This window comes from Egretta garzetta, unplaced genomic scaffold (genome assembly GCF_000687185.1).
Source record: "Egretta garzetta isolate BGI_Z169 unplaced genomic scaffold, ASM68718v1 scaffold117, whole genome shotgun sequence".
Classification (NCBI taxonomy): Eukaryota; Metazoa; Chordata; class Aves; order Pelecaniformes; family Ardeidae; genus Egretta; species Egretta garzetta.
The window spans coordinates 1,890,258-1,908,163 of record NW_009260479.1 but is presented as its reverse complement, the minus strand read 5'-3'; the positions used below and the strand labels follow the sequence as shown (position 1 = coordinate 1,908,163).

Here is a 17,906-nt window from a genome sequence, read left to right as displayed (position 1 = left end):
AGCCGGAGGAACGCTGGCCTCGTCGCTAATTCTTGCTTTTATTATGTGTCAGTGTCCATGTTAACGTCAAACAAACAAACGAGGCAAAGCAAAAGCTGCTTTTTGAGGTCTTTAATTGTAATGCGAGGCTTATGGTGACATGCAAAGGGGTCTGGCCTACCTGTTACCGTAGCTGCTTTGCAGTTTAGAATGATTATTTTGCAGAGCCTTGTTCTTCGGGTAATACTAAGCTTATCACAGCAATAAAACTAATAGCACAGAATGAGATTATGACTGTTTTCCTCCTAACTTAAAATCGCTCAGTCTGCTAAACTTCCAGTCCACAGTAAAACAACTGAAGTAAATGAAAATACGGGCTGAGTGGGTGGTACCTCTGCATCCAACCCCGTATTTGACACGTCCCGCATTGTCTTGCTTAAATGAAACACAGGTCTTCGTACTTCCCCTCGCATGTTCCTCGCCCCCTGAGCTGTACCTTGCAAGGCTTCTCTCCCAGCATTCCCGTAATGGTCACAACCGCTGCGTATTCAGTGTCGCTCCTAAAAAACGCAGAGCAAAAAGTTCAGTTACAGGCAGATGCAATTCTGTGTTTAAGGGCGAGATTAGTTACTTTGCGGAGGAATAAGGGGAGAACGGTGCCCTAGGACCAACTGCTCCTCGTCACAAGCGCTGCTCTGAGGTTAGTGTCCAGGCTGCGGCGGCCACCTCACTGCTGTGTCATGTCCCACAGCTACCTGGAGGGTGGTTGAAAAGAACGGGCCAGTCTGCACCTGAAGACGTGGGATTATTAACTTTGTATTTGAAAGAAGAACGTGAGTATTAAATAAGTAAGTAAAATGAAGCTCTGCTGGGGGCGGATGTTTGGGAGCAAATGCCTGCAGTTCCTTGATGGGAAAACTCATCCCCGTGGCAGGGTTTGAAACAGAAAAAGTTTCTTGTCGCCTCCGCTAAGACAAGGGGCAGTCAGCGGAGCCCAGGTTGCAAATGCACATCAGAAAGCCTACAGCAAGCGCGGTTCTGCGCTCAGCGGCAGGCTTGCGGCGTGGTTCACCTAAGGCTGGCGCCACCCAGCCCTCCCGAGACTTCATCTGCAGGACTCCTCCGCGCTGCTGTGAAGGCCTGAGGCGAGAGCCTGTTCTGCCAGACAACTTCTGGGTTTTTTTCCCTTCTCATACAAAATTCCCCTGCAGGAAAACCACTGCATTAGGGAGGTGAATTATTAAAAACCAGCTCACACCTTGCGTATGGCTATTTTCTAATGCCACGCTGGTCCTGAGCTCTGCTGGGTTAGGAGTTCTTCGTCGACCCGAACAGACGAGCTGGCTGCTGTTCAGCGACGTCTTCGCTTTCAGGCGCGCTGAGCAGCGTGCCGGCTGTCGGACAAAAAGCTGCGCTTCAGGCGTATTCACAAGCACTCCAGAAAAACTGAGCCAGTCAGGAGCCTGGGGAGGCCTCTGCTCCGCCTCGCTGCACCAAGCAGCTGCTCCAGGCTCCCTCCCGCTGCGATTTCAGCGGCTCCAGTGATGGAGATCTCACGGCGCCTTTGGGGAGATGGAAGTTACGACGCTGCCTCGTGTCACCTCCAGTTTGCTTCTTGAAACTTCCCTGTCAGCAGGGTTCAGACTTCACCAAAATCACTGGGCTGGACTTACCTGTCTGAAACTTTCTGCCACCACCTGGTAACTTCCAAGAAAATAATTTGTAATGGAAGCTGAATTTTCCTACAGGAGTTGCATCTCTAATTAGAGCCAAGAAATTAAAGGCTTTGGGTCACTGCCTCTGCCATTCACAAGTACTCGCTAGCCTCAACAAAAGGTTGTGATAAGGTCTCCATAAATATTAGAGCAATATTAGGTGTTTATAGAACAAAGAAAATAATTTCCATCTGCTCTCTTCTATTCTTTGCTGTCATTCGCCCACAGCTCACATGATCTTTGTTGTGTAGAAAATATTTGGACTAGAGGCAACAAAAATACATTGATTTTTGGTTTTTTTCCTTTTTCACCAAATATCAACATGACTTTGACACTGAACGTTGCACCAGGCCAGGCAAGGGTAACACAACTGCATCGCTGCATTAGAACAGCATTTTGCTCTTTTGCTTCATCAGGAGGTGCTTGACTGCACGTAGGGAAGTAAAGGACTTCAAAAAGTTACCCTTAGAGAGAAGCCACATAAACGATAACGAAGGATCCCTGACTGCAAAAGATACTGCGCTTTCCTGCGTGACAGCCAGATGCTTTACTGGAATGCTGAGATACTCCAGCCACGTTTCTCCCTCTTTCCTAATAAAGTGCTGGATGCATGGAGGACTCAACTGTCGTATCGACCCCTGTGTTGATTTTCAGGCCTGACGTTTGCCCTCTGTTGAAGACATTGCCCGACAGAGAGGGATTTGGTCGGGGGGTGCATAGCCCGTGTGTCATGCCAACTGTTGGAACAGCACCGTTTCAGGTGGGTAAATCTAAAGTCTGAAATTCCGGGTGCCAATTCCAAAAGGAACCTCATATATGGGAGCAGCGTAGGGAACATGGTTATATGGAAAAAGTACCAGCTGGAAGCCCAGGACTGGCAAGTGTTAGAAGCAAAACGAGCAGCCTGGTAACACAAGAACGGAGCAGAGTTGCTCTCTGCTGTCAGTGACTACTCACACCGTAAGTCTGGGCTCGACAGGGAATACCAGCGAGATGTCAGTCCCGTTAACCATACCTTGCGGTAAAGCTGATCTGCAAAATCTCTTTGGTCGGTCGGTCCCCTTCACGTGCCGCCAAAATGCCATTAGTAGGGGAGACAGAAAATACTTGCAGGCCGTTACACCTTTCCTGTTCATCTGCAGTGAAGGGAGCAAGCATCAAACAAAGCGATGTATAAGTTTGTACAGCACGTAGCACTCTAAACAACGTGCCTCCTTGCCAGCCAACTAATAAATCGGCCGCAATCAGGTCTCCCCGTAGCCTCCTTTTCTCCAGACTGAAATAATAAATAATAAATAATAAATAATGTCTTGCGCTGCCAGAGCCTTGTGGCCAGTTTCTGCCTTCATCCTCTCACCAAGGGGAGTGATCAATGCCCTCCCGTCAAAGTAATAAGGCCCCGATCTTCTTTCCTCTGAAGCCCACCTGTTGCTCACATTAAGCACAAGCTCAAACCAAACTCGGGAGGAGCTACTGCTTCTTGTTCCCTCTTAGGATTGTGAGCGAGCAAAGCACGTCCACTACTTGCGAGGGTTGTGATTCAATCTTTTGGTTAAATCTGGAGTAACTGCTGAAATCAGCAGAGAGACACTGATGTCAAAAAGAAAAAAAAAAAAAAAAAAGAAGTCTACATAAGTGAGAACAGGAACATACCTCATGTTTGCAGCCAACCTCATCATATATTGGCTATATATTGAGTGAGTACATGCAAGACACTGAAGAGTGGAACTATATCATAAGAACATTCAATTGCAAAACCAGAATACCCAGCAAAGCAGTCCAGTAACTTCTACAGCCACTCCTGTTACACAGAAAGACGTGTTCAGTCTTGGTCTGTGCAACAAAGCAGGTCTTGAAATCAACCATGTCGCAAGAGAGCTCCAGAACTGGAACAGCGAGGTATGCAGTCACTGGGACCAGCTGCAAAACAGAGGAAAGGGAGATGAGAAAAAAAAAAAAAATCACTTTATTTTTGTAGAGCTTTAATATCTGCTACAGCTGGAGCATTCTTAACCTCAAGCACTGAATCAAGAGTAGCTGTTCTGTGTTCTTTCGTAATACAGTCAGTTCCCCATTCTGAGTGAATTAAGTTGTTGCTTGTTTTAACTGGTTTGGGATAGGTTTTTAAACCAGACAGTGTGGTCCTAATGAAGTAACACGGATTGAACACTCTCATTTGTTGTTAGGGCTTTCTGTGGAGATGCAGACATTACAGCATCCCGTCGTCCCTTAGGACCGTATATGGCCCACTGTGAGTCATTCGATTTGTGCAGATTGCGCAAGATTATTATTAAATTGACTATCTTAGATATGTTGCTCAGCTCTTACACAGATCAGTCCTCAGAAATACCTGCTAGGAAAAAAAAAAAAATATGCCTGCAGTGTACTGGAACTGTGGAAGACTTGGGGGGGGTTTACAGCTTTCCATCTGGAAGAGATTGGTCTTTAAATGTGCGTGGGCTGTGACCACACCACATGAGCTAGACAGACTCAGGAGACTTTCAAGAAGCACTGGGGTGCTGCAGGAGGCGATGCTGGGTGACTCAGGCGCTGGCATGTTGGCTGAGACAGTCCTGACCCCGCGTCTCAGACGGATGCTGAGAGTCATACTGTGATTGGGGTGTTCTGCCCTCCGAGTGAGCCGTACCATCCCGGCTGTCGTGCTGTGCAAAGAGCTGGGGTACGAACACCAGGGTGCTGACCCAACACCGCGCTGTCCACCTGAGAGTCACCTGCAGTCTGAACAGAGCCATCTCCTTTTGCAAATCCATGGCCACTCACTTTACCTGGATGACACAATTTACTCTAGAGGTTGCTGTATTGCAAAGCCGAGTAAATCACAGAATCCCAGAATGGCAGGGGTTGGAAGAGACCTCCGGAAATCATCCAGTCCAACCCCCCTGCTAAAGCAGGCTCACCCAGAGCACATTGCACAGGACATCGTCCAGGAGAGGTTTGAATATCTCCAGAGAAGGAGACTCCACAGCCCCCCTGGGCAGCCTGTGCCAGGGCTCTGTCACCCTCAAAGTAAAGAAGTTCTTCCTCACGTTCAACTGAAACCCATTGTGCCCATTGCCCCTTGTCCTGGTGCTGGGCACCACTGAGAAGAGTCTGGCTCCGTCCTCGTGACCCCCACCCTTCAGATATTTGTACGTGTTGATGAGATCTCCTCTCAGTCTTCTCTTCTTCAGGCTGAACAAGCCCAGCTCCCTCAGCCTTTCCTCATAGGGGAGCTGCTCCAGTCCCCTCATCATCCTTGTTGCCCTCCTCTGGACTCTCTCTAGGAGTTCCTCATCCTTCTTGAACTGGGGAGCCCAGAACTGGACACAGTACTCCAGGTGGGGTCTCACCGGGGCAGAGTACAGGGGGAGGAGAACCTCCCTCGACCTGCTGGCCACGCTCCTCTTAATGCACCCCAGGATGCCACTGGCCTTCTTGGCAACAAGGGCACCCTGCTGGCTCATGGTCAGCTTGTCGTCCACAAATCCTAAGGCACATTCAATCCGAGTCAGAGATGCTGACAAAACACAGCCTTTTCTCAGGGCCCAGAGATCTTGTTCCGTTCTTACCTGAGTAGTGCAGTTACTATGTTCAATGACCAGATTTTGATTAAACTTCAGCTTTCTCTCTCCGTTCTCAGACTGGAGCACTTGGAATCCAGGAAGCAGCTGGGTATCTGGCAAATGTTGATACGTAAGTAACTCCTGAGTTGTGTGGAATGACACTTTCACCTGCGGGAAGAGGAATTCAGATGACCATCACATAAGGAGACACTGTGTGCAGGAAATCCAAAGCAAACACTGCTCAAAGGCCCAGGCACACATTTTCCCACTGGAACCCAAAGGTGTCATGCCAGCAACCAAATTCCCACTGGAACAAAGCATTATCATTAAAGAAAAAACACAGCTATTTCCTATGAATCCAGTACACAGAGATGGAGTGTAAAGGTGAACAGCTGAGCTCTGAACTACAGGGGAGAAACAGTCCCTAGCAAGACAAAGGTTCTAAATCCCTGAGGTTACAAATACCATGTTGCCAAAGCTGTCTTAAACATCGAAGTCTTCCTTCCCACACACAGAGAATTAAGACCCGTGTGTGTCTGTATCAAAATGAACACTGAAAAATGAGAAGCACGCTTCATAAACTCAGCTGTTACTTGTTCTTTACACCCTAGCTCATTCTTGACTCCAGGACTCTGTTTCCTTTAATGCCATCGTGTACACCCAAAAGAAGCCAGATTTTTCCCGTGCTTGCACTGCCTGCATTTAATTTAAGGAAACGAGGGACTGCAGTCTTTGGAAATCTTTTAATTTGCCCAGCATATACATGGCTATTGATTTAGGTGAGCTCCAAAAACCACAGGGTTTTCTGCCGGAGTTTGCAACAGGTCAGAGTTGATGAGAAAAGCACATCAGGGCCACTGTAGAAAAATATTTTGTACCTGCAATATAGCGGGCAAAATTGCAGTAATTAGTATTTGCTAATCTACCGCTATTTCCCCTGAAATTGGGAGATCTCTATACTAGTTGTGTTTTTCTTGCGGTTCATCTGGGCCACGCTAACACACCAATTACTGAACTATCTACTCTGGCACAGGATTATTATTTTTGAACCTACCAGCATGTTTTGCTGTGGATAAAGTACAAGTTGTGGTTGCTGTTCTTCTTCCTCCTTCTTGCTGTGGGATGTTTTGGTGCTCTTTTGGGGATCTGTGCTGCACAGGCTGAAGGGCGTAGACAGAAGGAGCCTGAAGTACAGAGGAACCTTAGTGCAATTGATGAGTTTCAAACTCTGAGTCATTACCGAATCTGTCAAAACCTGGTGAAGAAATGATTCCAGACTGGTTAGTTTTAACTCCCTGGAGAGCTTTGTGCTAGTCTGGTCATTCAGCACCACTGGGGATCTGAAGGACTTTACCCCAAAGCAACCCAGTATTTCCTACTTGTGTTTTTCACCATTTCTTGAGTAAAAAGCCAAAATACAAACAATGTAATAAAGTTTAAAAGTCTTTGAATGTCAAGGGTCACAGAAACTGACCACGCCGCTCTGACTCATTCTGCTATCAGACCTTTATGTCCTGAAAATAAGTACTTATTTTTCTACTTAAAAACTCCTCTGCAAAGAAAAAGATGTATAAAATAGGCCTTGTCTGAGCTCAGCTTTGCTTATTCCCGGCTAATAAGTACTTGTAGCCCTTTTGTTTTACCTATCTTGTTATGTGCAATACAGAAAATGGCAACACAAGGCTACTGGGGATAAAGATGCATTTTAAAAACCGTGTGTGTACAACTCTGAATTCTTACAGTAGCACAGCAGTACAAACCAGCTGAATACATCGGTGCGTGAAATACTTACTCCTAACAGAGGCTGATCTGGTACGAGATCACTTGCCATTGAATAAAACACCATTCCTCTGTCATGATCCGTGTCGACTTTTAACCTGAGTGTAAAGGATCAGAGCTGGTCAGAGCCCGGCCCTCCAGGCTGATTCATCCTGCGAGCAAACCAGCTCGTCAGCGGGACGGTACTTACAGAGCATGCCTGAGGAAAGCTTGCAAGTCTATTCGTAACGGCGGGGCTTCGTAGCCATGTCTGCGATGCACTTTGTTAGGCACTGTCTTTGCAAGCTGATGACAAAATGAAAACAGAAATGATGTATAAAATGATAGCACTAAAACCTGAAACCCTGCTTTTGGCCCAAGAGGCTGTTAGCCAAACTAGGATTCCATTGCCTGTTTGAGAGGCATGATGGCAATGTGTAAGGAACAGCAAAAGCTAAGCAGTGGTTGAGCTCTGAATGGCTGTAGACGCAGATCTTTCTTTCTCCAGGAGTCAGGAACATCAGGGATGTTTTTATTAAGTATTCTGTTATCATTCATTCATTATACCTTGCACCTTTGCAATGATTCATGTCAGAGACTCACAGAGCAATTCATAAAACGCTATTCAAGCCTCACATTAGCCTTGTCGAAGAGGAAGTTTCCCAGAGGAGAGATAGGCTGTCCAAATTCACACAGGAAGGTAGATGCAAAGCCAGGAACAGAACTCAGCAGTCCTGAGTCTCAGTCCCATTGTTAACTATTGTTATCAACAAACCCCGATGTTGTGATAGCATTTCAAACCCTGGGCTTTTGTCTGGGGTCTGCTGCACCAGACAATGTCAGAAGATGGTGACATTCCCACCCCAGAATGCTTCCAAGCTAAAAGGCAAATGCAACAAATGAACAACCCTAGTTAAGGAAGGATGTACAGGACTGTTTATACAGAGAGGCCAGGTACACAGAAGCCTGTACATAAATTACAGGAAGGGAAATGATTATTTTCTAGTCACCTTTAGCCTTGCTGTGACAGTCTGCTTACCTTGTCGTCTAGGTTCATGAAACCCAGCACAAACCCTTCACATTGCACTTCAGGCACGGCCTCTGGCAGGACGCGGGGGGTGAAGGAGATGCAAACGAGGGTGCTGCCACCTCCTGGAACCACCTGCAGTCGAGAGACAACTGCTAGCGCAGGGAGCTGCCTGGGATTGCACAAGCCTCCTCAGCACTCAGCTGCTCAAACTGGGTTGCACAAGCAGCAGTGAAATCTCCTGGGGATGGGCTATGCTCAGGCTTGCACTAAAATGACAACATGTGACAATAAAACTGACTTAATTATTTCAGCTGCAAATATCAGGGTAGCCACTCCTTAGCATCAACAGGGTTTAAGCACAGTCACAGACCAACTCTAAGTACACAAACATACGCACACACCTGCTTGTTTTTAAAAATACCCAGTTCTTCCCACTCTTACTCCATGGCTGACTCAGATGATTCTCCCACAACTGACAGCACTCACAGATACAAGAAACATTTTTTTGAAGAGTTACAAGTGTGAATTAAGAGTATTTTACAGTTCAGTTTACTCTTGGCTATTTTTTTTTTTTATTTTACATGACAGCAGGGGATGTAATCAAATGCACTAGCCAGCTACAGTGGATTTTCTGGGATTTACAGGTTGAACAGACTCCGCTTTCTTTAAGTGCATTATGCAGGTTACGATTAAATCCTGCTATTGCTGCAGAAAAACCTCTGCCATCTCCCTACAGAGCCAATTCATGCCTAGCCAAGTTTGTAGGCTCAGGGGCCACATGACCTGTACTGCTTTCGGGCTAGTGCTGTGCAGGCACAAACTCCCCCGTTTCATGTGGTCACAGGGGGTATGGGTGGTCCTGCTGGACCTACACTTGGCAGAAGCAAAACTAGCTCAGCTCTCCTTGCACTACTTTCCCCTGCCCAGAGCGGTGAGGAGCATAAGAAAGGTCTGCCTAAGGTCTAGCAGGGCCAGAGCAGAGCTAGTAAGCTCTGTCATGTCCTACAACACTGCAGGGTCTGTGCACTGTGGTCAGAGAGAGCTTAGTTGTTGAGACATGGACTTAAGCCAGGTCTGGCCAGCTGTGCTGCACCACACCTGAGCTAACAGACCTTCCTGGAGCAACAGTTGAAACACGGAGAACATTTCTACAGAGGAAGACCTGAATGGCTCCACAGGCATCAGCTCCATTCCACATGGGCCAAGCTCGCTGCTGGCTACACCCGATAGAGCCCGTCTCCACAATGAGGCACTTGTTTATCTGAACTGTCTCAGCCTCAGTCACCCCAGAGCTGGCTGTAGGCTTCATTGCTTTGAGATGCCATTTCTGTAATTATTTTTTTTTTTTTATGTAATCTTTAGCTCATTCTAACTTGTAACTGAAACCCTTTGGCAAAAAAACTTGCTAATATTTAAGAATCAAAATTGACACACGGATGTTTCGGGCAACCCTGTCACTCAGATCTTTCCAGTGCTGTCTTTGCTTTATCTTATTCCTAAGGAATTGTGACACTGCGGCCCCTATTTGCGCCAGTTACTTTTGAAATACAGTGGGTTACAACAGGTTATCCAAAAGAGTTGTCTACAGAGCACCCCTTTCCCAGCAGCCTGCTTTCCAGCTCTGCCACATCTACTTAGCAAATCTACCCTGGTTAAATAACATGCTTCCAAAGTGTCAGGCTGGATGCCTCCCACCTAATGCCACGCATTTCACCAAGGCAACCCAAGTGAGAAGACCAGAGATGCCACTCTAGAGAGCCTGCAACAACTGAACACCTAATTCCAGTCATCAGTTAACTGCTCAAAGGTAGGTGGGACACTTTCTTTTTTCTGTTGGCTTTGCAAACTCTTCTTACGGTCATCTTCAAGATCCCAAAGCCTCCCAGTCTACTGTTTCACTGTTTAGTAGTCTCTCCCCAAACCTCTACCCCAAAGCTACCTCCTCCTCCTTCTCTGTCCTGCAGAAAATACACTAAATCTAAGCACAGAGAAAATGTAAGAGCTTACTATCTGCCTTGGAGTAATGGAGTAGGGGTTGTCTGCAGGAACCCCTTCATGGGGTCGGATAAGTACGGAGACGATTTTCTGTATTGTAGGTTCTTGAGTGACGACTTCCTTCTCTTTGCTGTTGGTGTCTGAAGACTGCAGGGACACAAGGGCGGGGAACGGTTAAGACTGTTACGCTGCAAAGGAGGAATGCAAGTGAAGTGTACAGGAGACTGCTGCACTAGTCAGTAAGTATGGCCAGCTCCAGTTTCCTTCTTTCTGGCACAAAAGCTGGACATGTGGATGTGTCCTGTACAGGATTTTTTTCATGCATAGGTTTGCTCTCCTGAAACTGCTCCTGAACCCCTTGGAAAATGTGCATGCTTGGGTCCTGTTCTGCCAAGAGAAGCACTCAACCGTAGCATCTCTGGTCCGTTATACAAACCAGCACACTAGGGCAATAACTTTCCCGCGTTGCACAAGAAAGTTTAGAAGTGTATTCAAAACAAATATGCCTTCCGAGCTGAAACAGAGACAAAGTGATTTTAATATATTTTCTGTAAAGCTTTTGCTGGAGAAATATATATATCCTGCACGATACCTCCTCCTGTCACACCCAGCCCTTCAAGACCATATTCAACGGCCATACTGTAATCAAATTTCATGTGTATTGGTGTTACCATATTCTAGCAGAGTAACCAAGCTAAGTTTGGCACTGAGATAACTATCTCCAAAACATTAGCTACAATTTGAACTTCACAAATTAGGTTCTGCTCCCTGACTACAGCACACATTGGCACCATAAAGCACCCATAAGAAAAGTAGACCCAAATTGAGCAGTTTTAGTTGTCTTAATGCTTTCATGTAAAAATGGCATTAGTTTGTCAATGACAGTATTTTAAACAGTATCATCTGATCAGCTGCTTTAACAACTTTAAGAAAAGGAGAAGCTGAAGAGCTGTTTGCTTATAGCTCATTCTGGAAACTGATTGCTGATATCAATAGCCATCTATTTGTGTTGTTCTCTTGACTGTGAAAGGAGCTGACATGTCTTTTAACAATCCAGCTCTTAGTTACAAGTTGTATCGCGTGTTTTTGTTTTCAACCTTCCATGCCAAGAAACCCATCATGTATCTCAGCAGCAGTATAAAAACCAGACTAACAGCTGACCTCATCTGTGGTTTGCGAAGCTGAGTAAATGCTTCCGCAGGGAACAGCAGTTTGATCCAACTTTAACACGATCTCTGACTCGGAGTTGCTACCAGTTGATGCAGTCTCATTTTCATCCATGTCCTTAGGAGGAAAAGGGTCTCCAAACAACATCAACAGGTCCACCAGCTTTTTATCATCTTCCTCTTGATTGTAAGTTTCCCAGTCCAGGCGTATGTCTGGATTGAAAGGAGAAAGGACAATTACTTCTGGCCATTGAGAAGACTCATTGCTTCGTTGGTACCAGACAACAAGAAGATCAAGTAATGCATTTGTGTCTAGCAACTGGATTTGTATTAAAGCATATCTTAAACTTTCCATGTTTGCTGTAAACTAAAATGATTTAAGACCATGTGTGCTATGCCCCTATTATAGTTTGCCTACCCTCTAGGTCCTAAACTATATTTTTATTAACACTTTTGTTAAGCAAATGTGTTTGGTGGCATTCAGAAAAAGAAAAAAAAAAAAAAAAAAAAAAGGTGATCGTCTTTTGCTCTGAAGAGCTTAAAATCTTACTCCAGAGACAAAAAGACTAAACACAGAAGAGCCAGGTGATGCCACCAAGAAGTAGTTAGTGTACCTGATTGACCAGGGTTAGTGCTGTGAGAAATTTAAAGAAACAGGATGGAAAATCCTGAATTCGCATCATTTCAATGAGCAAAAACCCCAAAACATCAGGATAGGGTGTGCAGTTTCATAGTCCTCGAGTCAATTATATATATTCTACTACACTCTGGCTGGAACTTATCTGCTTTATTGTTGCGGAAAGCAAACTAATATTCAGTAATGCCATAATAATAAATACCACTACGCATATAAAGACCTGACAACACCTATTATTGTTCTGTACTAGCTGAGTTAGAAAACAACTTAGACACTCTCTTATATACTATTTTTACACAAAAAATCCTGATTAGGAAACAAGTAGGCCTGTTAATTAAGATATTAATGGGTTCTCCTATTCTTATTGTCTTAAGGAGCACAATGCAAGCGTTGATGTTTGCTGCACAAAAGTCATTCTCACCAAAGGGAGTGGGATTGTTGAGCTGAACCCTCCGCAATACAGGAGACCCTCCAGAGACATGAGTGCCAAACCTGAGGGGGGAACCTTGCTGTCAGTACATGCAGAAAATAAGAGTGAATGTCTGAAATCATTAAAGATTTATTTAAAAGTGGAAACATATCTGGCTGCACTGGCAGCCTGTTAAGAGTGGCTATGAGGTAAAGTGTGGCCTATGCTGTGAAGTACAATATTGCTTTATTTAATAAGTCTCTTTTTTTCCAGTTTTCTTAGCTGTCTCAGGTGTTTCAGGGTAAACACGTGAAGTCAGCTTTTGTGAAACACTCTGGCAGTGGCAGCAAATGGTTACACAGCAGTGGAGTGACCTGTGTCAGACACAGATTTCCAGGTACAGAAGGTTGATAGACAGTACAGAAGACATACAGAAGTATGATATACAATGCTAGTTCCTCTGAAGTATGGCAGCTGGCCAAGTGTGTGATGCCATGGGTCCCCAATAACCCTTAGCCCTCACCCAGATGGGCAGATGCAACTTGCTGTATAAGAGGGATTAAACCTTCCCCTGCCCCTATTTACCTCGGGGCTGCATTTCTCCTGGTCCAGGTGAAGGGACAGGGAGAAATGAACTGTGGATGATGATGAGAACTGCCACCACATACCAGTTTGCATCTCCACAGAATCAGATGGGGCTGGACTGGGTGAATTTCTGTAAGCCCAGAACAGTGATGGCTGGTAAACCTGAGAAGGCTTGTATGCAGATTCTTTTCTAATTATGCTGGTAGAGTGAAATGTATTGGTGTTATAGAAGCAGATGCAGTACTTTGACAGTCACTTTACCAACCTCATTATGTCACAAAAAGATGGGAACATGTGTGTATGTTGGCTATAGTCCAATGGTATTTAATTCTCTGGCTTCTCTGACAGTATTTTGCGTTATACCTGATTATGGGTTGCTCTGTTTGTGGTCCTGTCATCTGTAGGAAGATTGGGCAGCCTTTCACAGTCATTTGCATAGGAATTAATTTAGGTTGCAAGTCCCCCACCTATTAAAAATGAATTTCTGCTATTAGAATCAAGATAAAACTTTATTTCTCTGGGTTACAAAATTATGTTTTGAAAACTGATACGATTTTCAAGTATTTTTGGACTGGTCTCTTTTGACAGCATCTAATTCGTAGGCTAACAAAAGCTCTTCTCAGCAGGAGAATGCAATACCTCATACATTCATCAGTTTTCCTGCGGCTTTTCCATACAACACGATACATTGTACCGGTAGAGCAGAGTAGTGCACTGGCCAGCTACCAAACAGATTTTATAAATCAAAACTGTTCCAGTCATTCTAAAGGCACATGAAAAACCTCCCAAGGGATAATCATGTTACCCCAAAACTAAACCACACACTGCAAGAGCAAACAATTGTTCCTTACGTGTCGTTGGAGGCAGCGGTATAGCAATATCTAACCTGAATTTTTACAGAAGTCCTAACAAACTGAAAAAGTATATTTAACAGAAAGGCATCTGGGAGATATAACTGGTGTAAAACCTGCCACAGTGATACTTCACTTAAAACCAAAGCCCCACCTACCTTACAGACGAGATCATCCCGGTACTCTCCCCACATGTTGTTGTAAGCTGTTATTTCTATGATTAGCTGCTGGAAGGCTTGCAGAGTTCCTGTGGAAGGTTGTATATGGAAAGCTACTCCCTTCCCATGAGACAGCACTGCCGCTGCAAACTCTGAAGGAGCACAGCAAAAAAGCATATGATGAATTTTGAGGAAATGGAACAAAGTTAGACTTTCAAAGAATATATAGGACCATATTTTTACCTGGTGTTAATCAGCGTAACCTCAGTGGCTTAAAAAACCCCTGGGATCATTTACACAACCTACATTTATGCCACTTTACCCAAGTTGCCTTCTGCAGTGGGTCTGTTTTTTTGAGAGCTAGTTTGTTCAGAGATTATTTCATAGAGGGACTCCTTTCCAACCACCTGATCCAGGACTCTCTGGGATATGCAAGGCACTAATTGGCTACATGAAAACACACCCTCAATTTGAGAAAAATAAGCTGGAATTTGTGCTAACTGGTTATCTTTCTATTAGCAGCTGCCTGTTTACCTCTGTGTGCTCTTCAACACAAAGAATGAATTACAAAGAGCAAAGCCTTTCCACATTCTGAGTCACCTAGCCTTCTAAATCAATAAGCTTGCATGGAATCTGTCAAAACAGCATTTTTCCGATCTTAAGTACTAACTCAACAGCTGAAAAGCTCTGTCTTTGTAACAGATACCAAACACTATGGCAAGGTACCAATATGTCCAAGCTTTATTTTGGATACAAAGACACATTCACACTTTATAACATTTTGTGCCCATCTTCCCCCTCCCTGGGTCTCATGTGGCTCCAAATATTATTGTTTTTCAGTACAGCACATCAGAAACGATGGATGGGCTGTGCCGTAGCTTTCCACAGTGGGGAGGGTATGTAAAAGGGTTTGAGGGAGAAAAACCTGCTGCAATGGTATTGGAAGACTGTGTAGGAGGGAAATAGCCAAATGTTATGCATGCCATCCATACTGTATGCTGGGAGTGAACTATCACCGGAACAACCCATCTTTGTTTCAGACTGTTGGTTTTGAGAAAAAGAAGAGGAAGGAGAGAAAGAATGAAAGAGAAGGGGAGAAAGAAAGAAGCGGGGAGCAAGAGAGAAAAAAGAAGGGGGGGGGGGGGGGAGAGAGAGATTGACCTAATGCTTATGCAATGTGGGCTTTCAAACTCAAGAATGAACTGAGGAACTAAGTAATTTAACAGTGTAGACTTAGCCAGATACTCCAAGACTGAAATGATGTGCCTCACTGATACATTTAATGCTGAATATACAGTCAGTTGTCTTTTGCCTTTTCTCCACTGCGGGGCTTAACAGCTATTCTCATACCTGACTGTGCTCTTCTGGCTGCATGTTTTGTGATGGGCCCTCTTCTTTTCACCAGGTAGCTTGAGGAGCTTGAAAAAAATTTAAAAAATCACAACATTTCTGTGAAATGAGCAGGACTCTGCTAAAGCAACAGACTGCCTCCTAAATTAGTAGGAATCCAACTACCGGACTCCTAGATTAGCAGCAATCATTAAATTAAAGGACTGCCTACAAAGCATTTTTTGAAAGTAACATCCTTAAGAGTCAATCAGCTTCAGAGTTGTAAGACTCTGTGTACAACCGAAAACAACAGAGCCTTGGCCGGTGTAAGCCAGCTTATGCCCATTGGCAACAAGTGTTTTCCATTTACACCAGCTACATTTTCCATCCTTGCATTGCATGCTGTCTGTTTCTGCAGGAAACCTCACCAGCAGGTTTCATTACCACAGTCAGAGTAAGAGCTTAAACCCCCCCCCACCAGACCACTGTAGAAAGTCCATCTTGTGACAGAGGCAATAGCACTCTGTCTCGATTTCAGATTTAATCCAGACCTAAATTAGTATTTGAATCATTATGCAGAAAAGCAAGACTTACGGGCAGATTCCTCGTTCTGGACTAAGTGAACAGCCAGTAAAATACTCAGCTTCTAGTTTGAATGGAGCGCTGATTCCAGTGTGATTGGTAAGAATTAGCTGACGCTTTACTATGTCTTTGAATGCAACTTCAGATCCAAAGTCCAAAAGAAGATCACATGGGCTTTGTAACATTTGCCTTTCATCGCTGTCGGAAAAAGGTACATCAGTATTAAAACATCAGTCTTATTTTTTTATGCCCCAGATAATTTCAGTAGATTTTAAAATGTGCAATATGCAACATGATTGTCATGACCAGTGTAAAACAACCATGCAGCCTATTCTTTTTGTCATCAGCATTTACTGCTTTTCATTTTTTGACTTCTGTCCAAATTTTTTTTTGATAGACTTTTTATCACGTATAACATGCCAACCTACCAAATTATTTTTATTTACATAGAAATACATAAAGACAAGCATATTCCAAAAGAGAGAAATCATGCTACATATCAGAAAGATAAAATAAACATCAGTCAGATATACCAAGTCAAAGAGAAGCATATTCATCTTTCTTTAATATCACGCCTCACAGTGCAACAACAAAACTTAATGATCCAAAATACAGGATCTTGGGTATAATTCTGTAATTCTGAATTCACATCTAAGAGTTGAATTTGCAAATTTTTGGCATTCCAGAGAATAGTTGTTACTCATAAACATGTGAGAGACTGCAGAGGTCCCACACTTTGGTTAGCAGGGAGAAAGGTAATTTTTCATGCTCTCTGTATGCAAAAGCGTCCAGGCAACTGGCAGGTTACAAGTGCCAGGAGCACAAGGGAGAACAGACACAACACGTGAACATGAGATTCACTAATGTGCAGTTAACTTCCCACCAATTTATTATTCACTAATTAACGTATTCACAGTTGTTAATTTAATTTGTTTCAGCTAAACAATGGGTGGGAATGGAGTAGTGCTCTTCTCCAGTCTTCTTTTGGGCTTACGAAGAAGCTGAATTTGGCTATGGTGTAAACCCCATACCTCTTCTTCACATAAAGCACCTTCAGTGAATTGTCCCAGCACATTTTACTGTCCTTGCTGCCTACAGCAGGAAGAGGAATGAAGTTTACATAGATAAGCAGTTTTTTCCCCCTCTCTATTGTATTTTTGCTTTGGAAAGAAGCAATTTTTGTTCATTTCAGGGGTAAACCCTTGATATACCTGGCAACTCCACTGTCACAAGGTACTGAGTAGGTGACGTACAGTCCTTTCACTTCTCCAGAAATGCTCAGAAAGAGGGGTTCAATCATGTCCTCTATGCTACAGGAAAGGGCAAGGTCTTTCAGCTCACCCTGAAAGAAAAGTCAAGTTTCCTTGTGAATGAAGAAAACATCACTGAGGAAAGGCAGGAGCATTAAGAAATTTGCTTAGAAAACATCTATAAACCTCACTGGAATAAAACCAGAACTAGAACAGAATCTTGAAAAGTTTCACTGAATTGTTTTAAGTGTATTCTCTGCCAGCATCAGATTTGCTTAGAAGGAAGTACTAAAGTAAAAATTTGTGGCTCTTTCGTGGCTTTGTACTCACATCAGTCTATAAGCCTAAAACTGCTCTATTAGCAATTTTTGACACACTTTCTATACTGCAGATGTTGAAGCTCTAAGCATTAATCACTTCTAGTCATACTTAAATAATCTTCCAAAAACTAAGATTTTATTTCTACCTGGGTTTAAAGCAGGACTTGTAGGATGAATTATGTGGCCCAGTTACACCAGTACTCTGGCTAATTCAACACTATTATTTGGCTTTGCCTTATCAATACATGAACCAGTGCATCCTGCATAAAATTAAATAGACTGGGATTCAGCTCCAGATTCAGACTTCTAAATGTAACTGTCTACAAGTGAGACTGTGTTGGCTTTGCATGGCAAGGTTTTGGTAGTGGAGGGGCTACAAGGGTGGCTTCTGCAAGAAGCTGCCAGAAGCTTCCCAAGTGTCTGATAAAGCCAATGCCAGCTGGCTCCAAGATGAACCTGCCACTGGCCAAGGCCAAGCCCATGAGCAATGGTGGTAGCGCTTCTGGGATAACATAGTTAAGAAGGGGGGAAAAGAACCCTGTGTAACTGCAGATGAGGAGTGAGAGGCCGTGAGAGGAG

The 17,906-nt window shown here is 44.1% G+C and overlaps 1 protein-coding gene across 1 annotated transcript in view; it reads right to left on the bottom strand.

Annotated features, from left to right (window-relative positions):
* Positions 1-415: 415 nt before the first annotated feature.
* DLEC1 (DLEC1 cilia and flagella associated protein) overlaps positions 416-17,906 on the bottom strand; it is a 41,135-nt gene continuing 23,644 nt past the window's right edge. Inside the window, exons 21-37 of the mRNA XM_035899649.1 lie at positions 16,969-17,099; positions 15,770-15,955; positions 15,197-15,264; positions 13,847-13,998; positions 13,201-13,304; positions 12,265-12,335; positions 11,271-11,419; positions 10,633-10,635; positions 10,053-10,187; positions 8,055-8,177; positions 7,227-7,321; positions 7,050-7,134; positions 6,312-6,512; positions 5,264-5,425; positions 3,461-3,614; positions 2,710-2,830; positions 416-539 (exon numbers count right to left, since the gene is read on the bottom strand). Coding sequence (XP_035755542.1) covers positions 416-539; positions 2,710-2,830; positions 3,461-3,614; positions 5,264-5,425; positions 6,312-6,512; positions 7,050-7,134; positions 7,227-7,321; positions 8,055-8,177; positions 10,053-10,187; positions 10,633-10,635; positions 11,271-11,419; positions 12,265-12,335; positions 13,201-13,304; positions 13,847-13,998; positions 15,197-15,264; positions 15,770-15,955; positions 16,969-17,099 — 2,064 coding nt within the window. The remainder of the gene's footprint in view (positions 540-2,709; positions 2,831-3,460; positions 3,615-5,263; positions 5,426-6,311; positions 6,513-7,049; positions 7,135-7,226; positions 7,322-8,054; positions 8,178-10,052; positions 10,188-10,632; positions 10,636-11,270; positions 11,420-12,264; positions 12,336-13,200; positions 13,305-13,846; positions 13,999-15,196; positions 15,265-15,769; positions 15,956-16,968; positions 17,100-17,906) is intronic.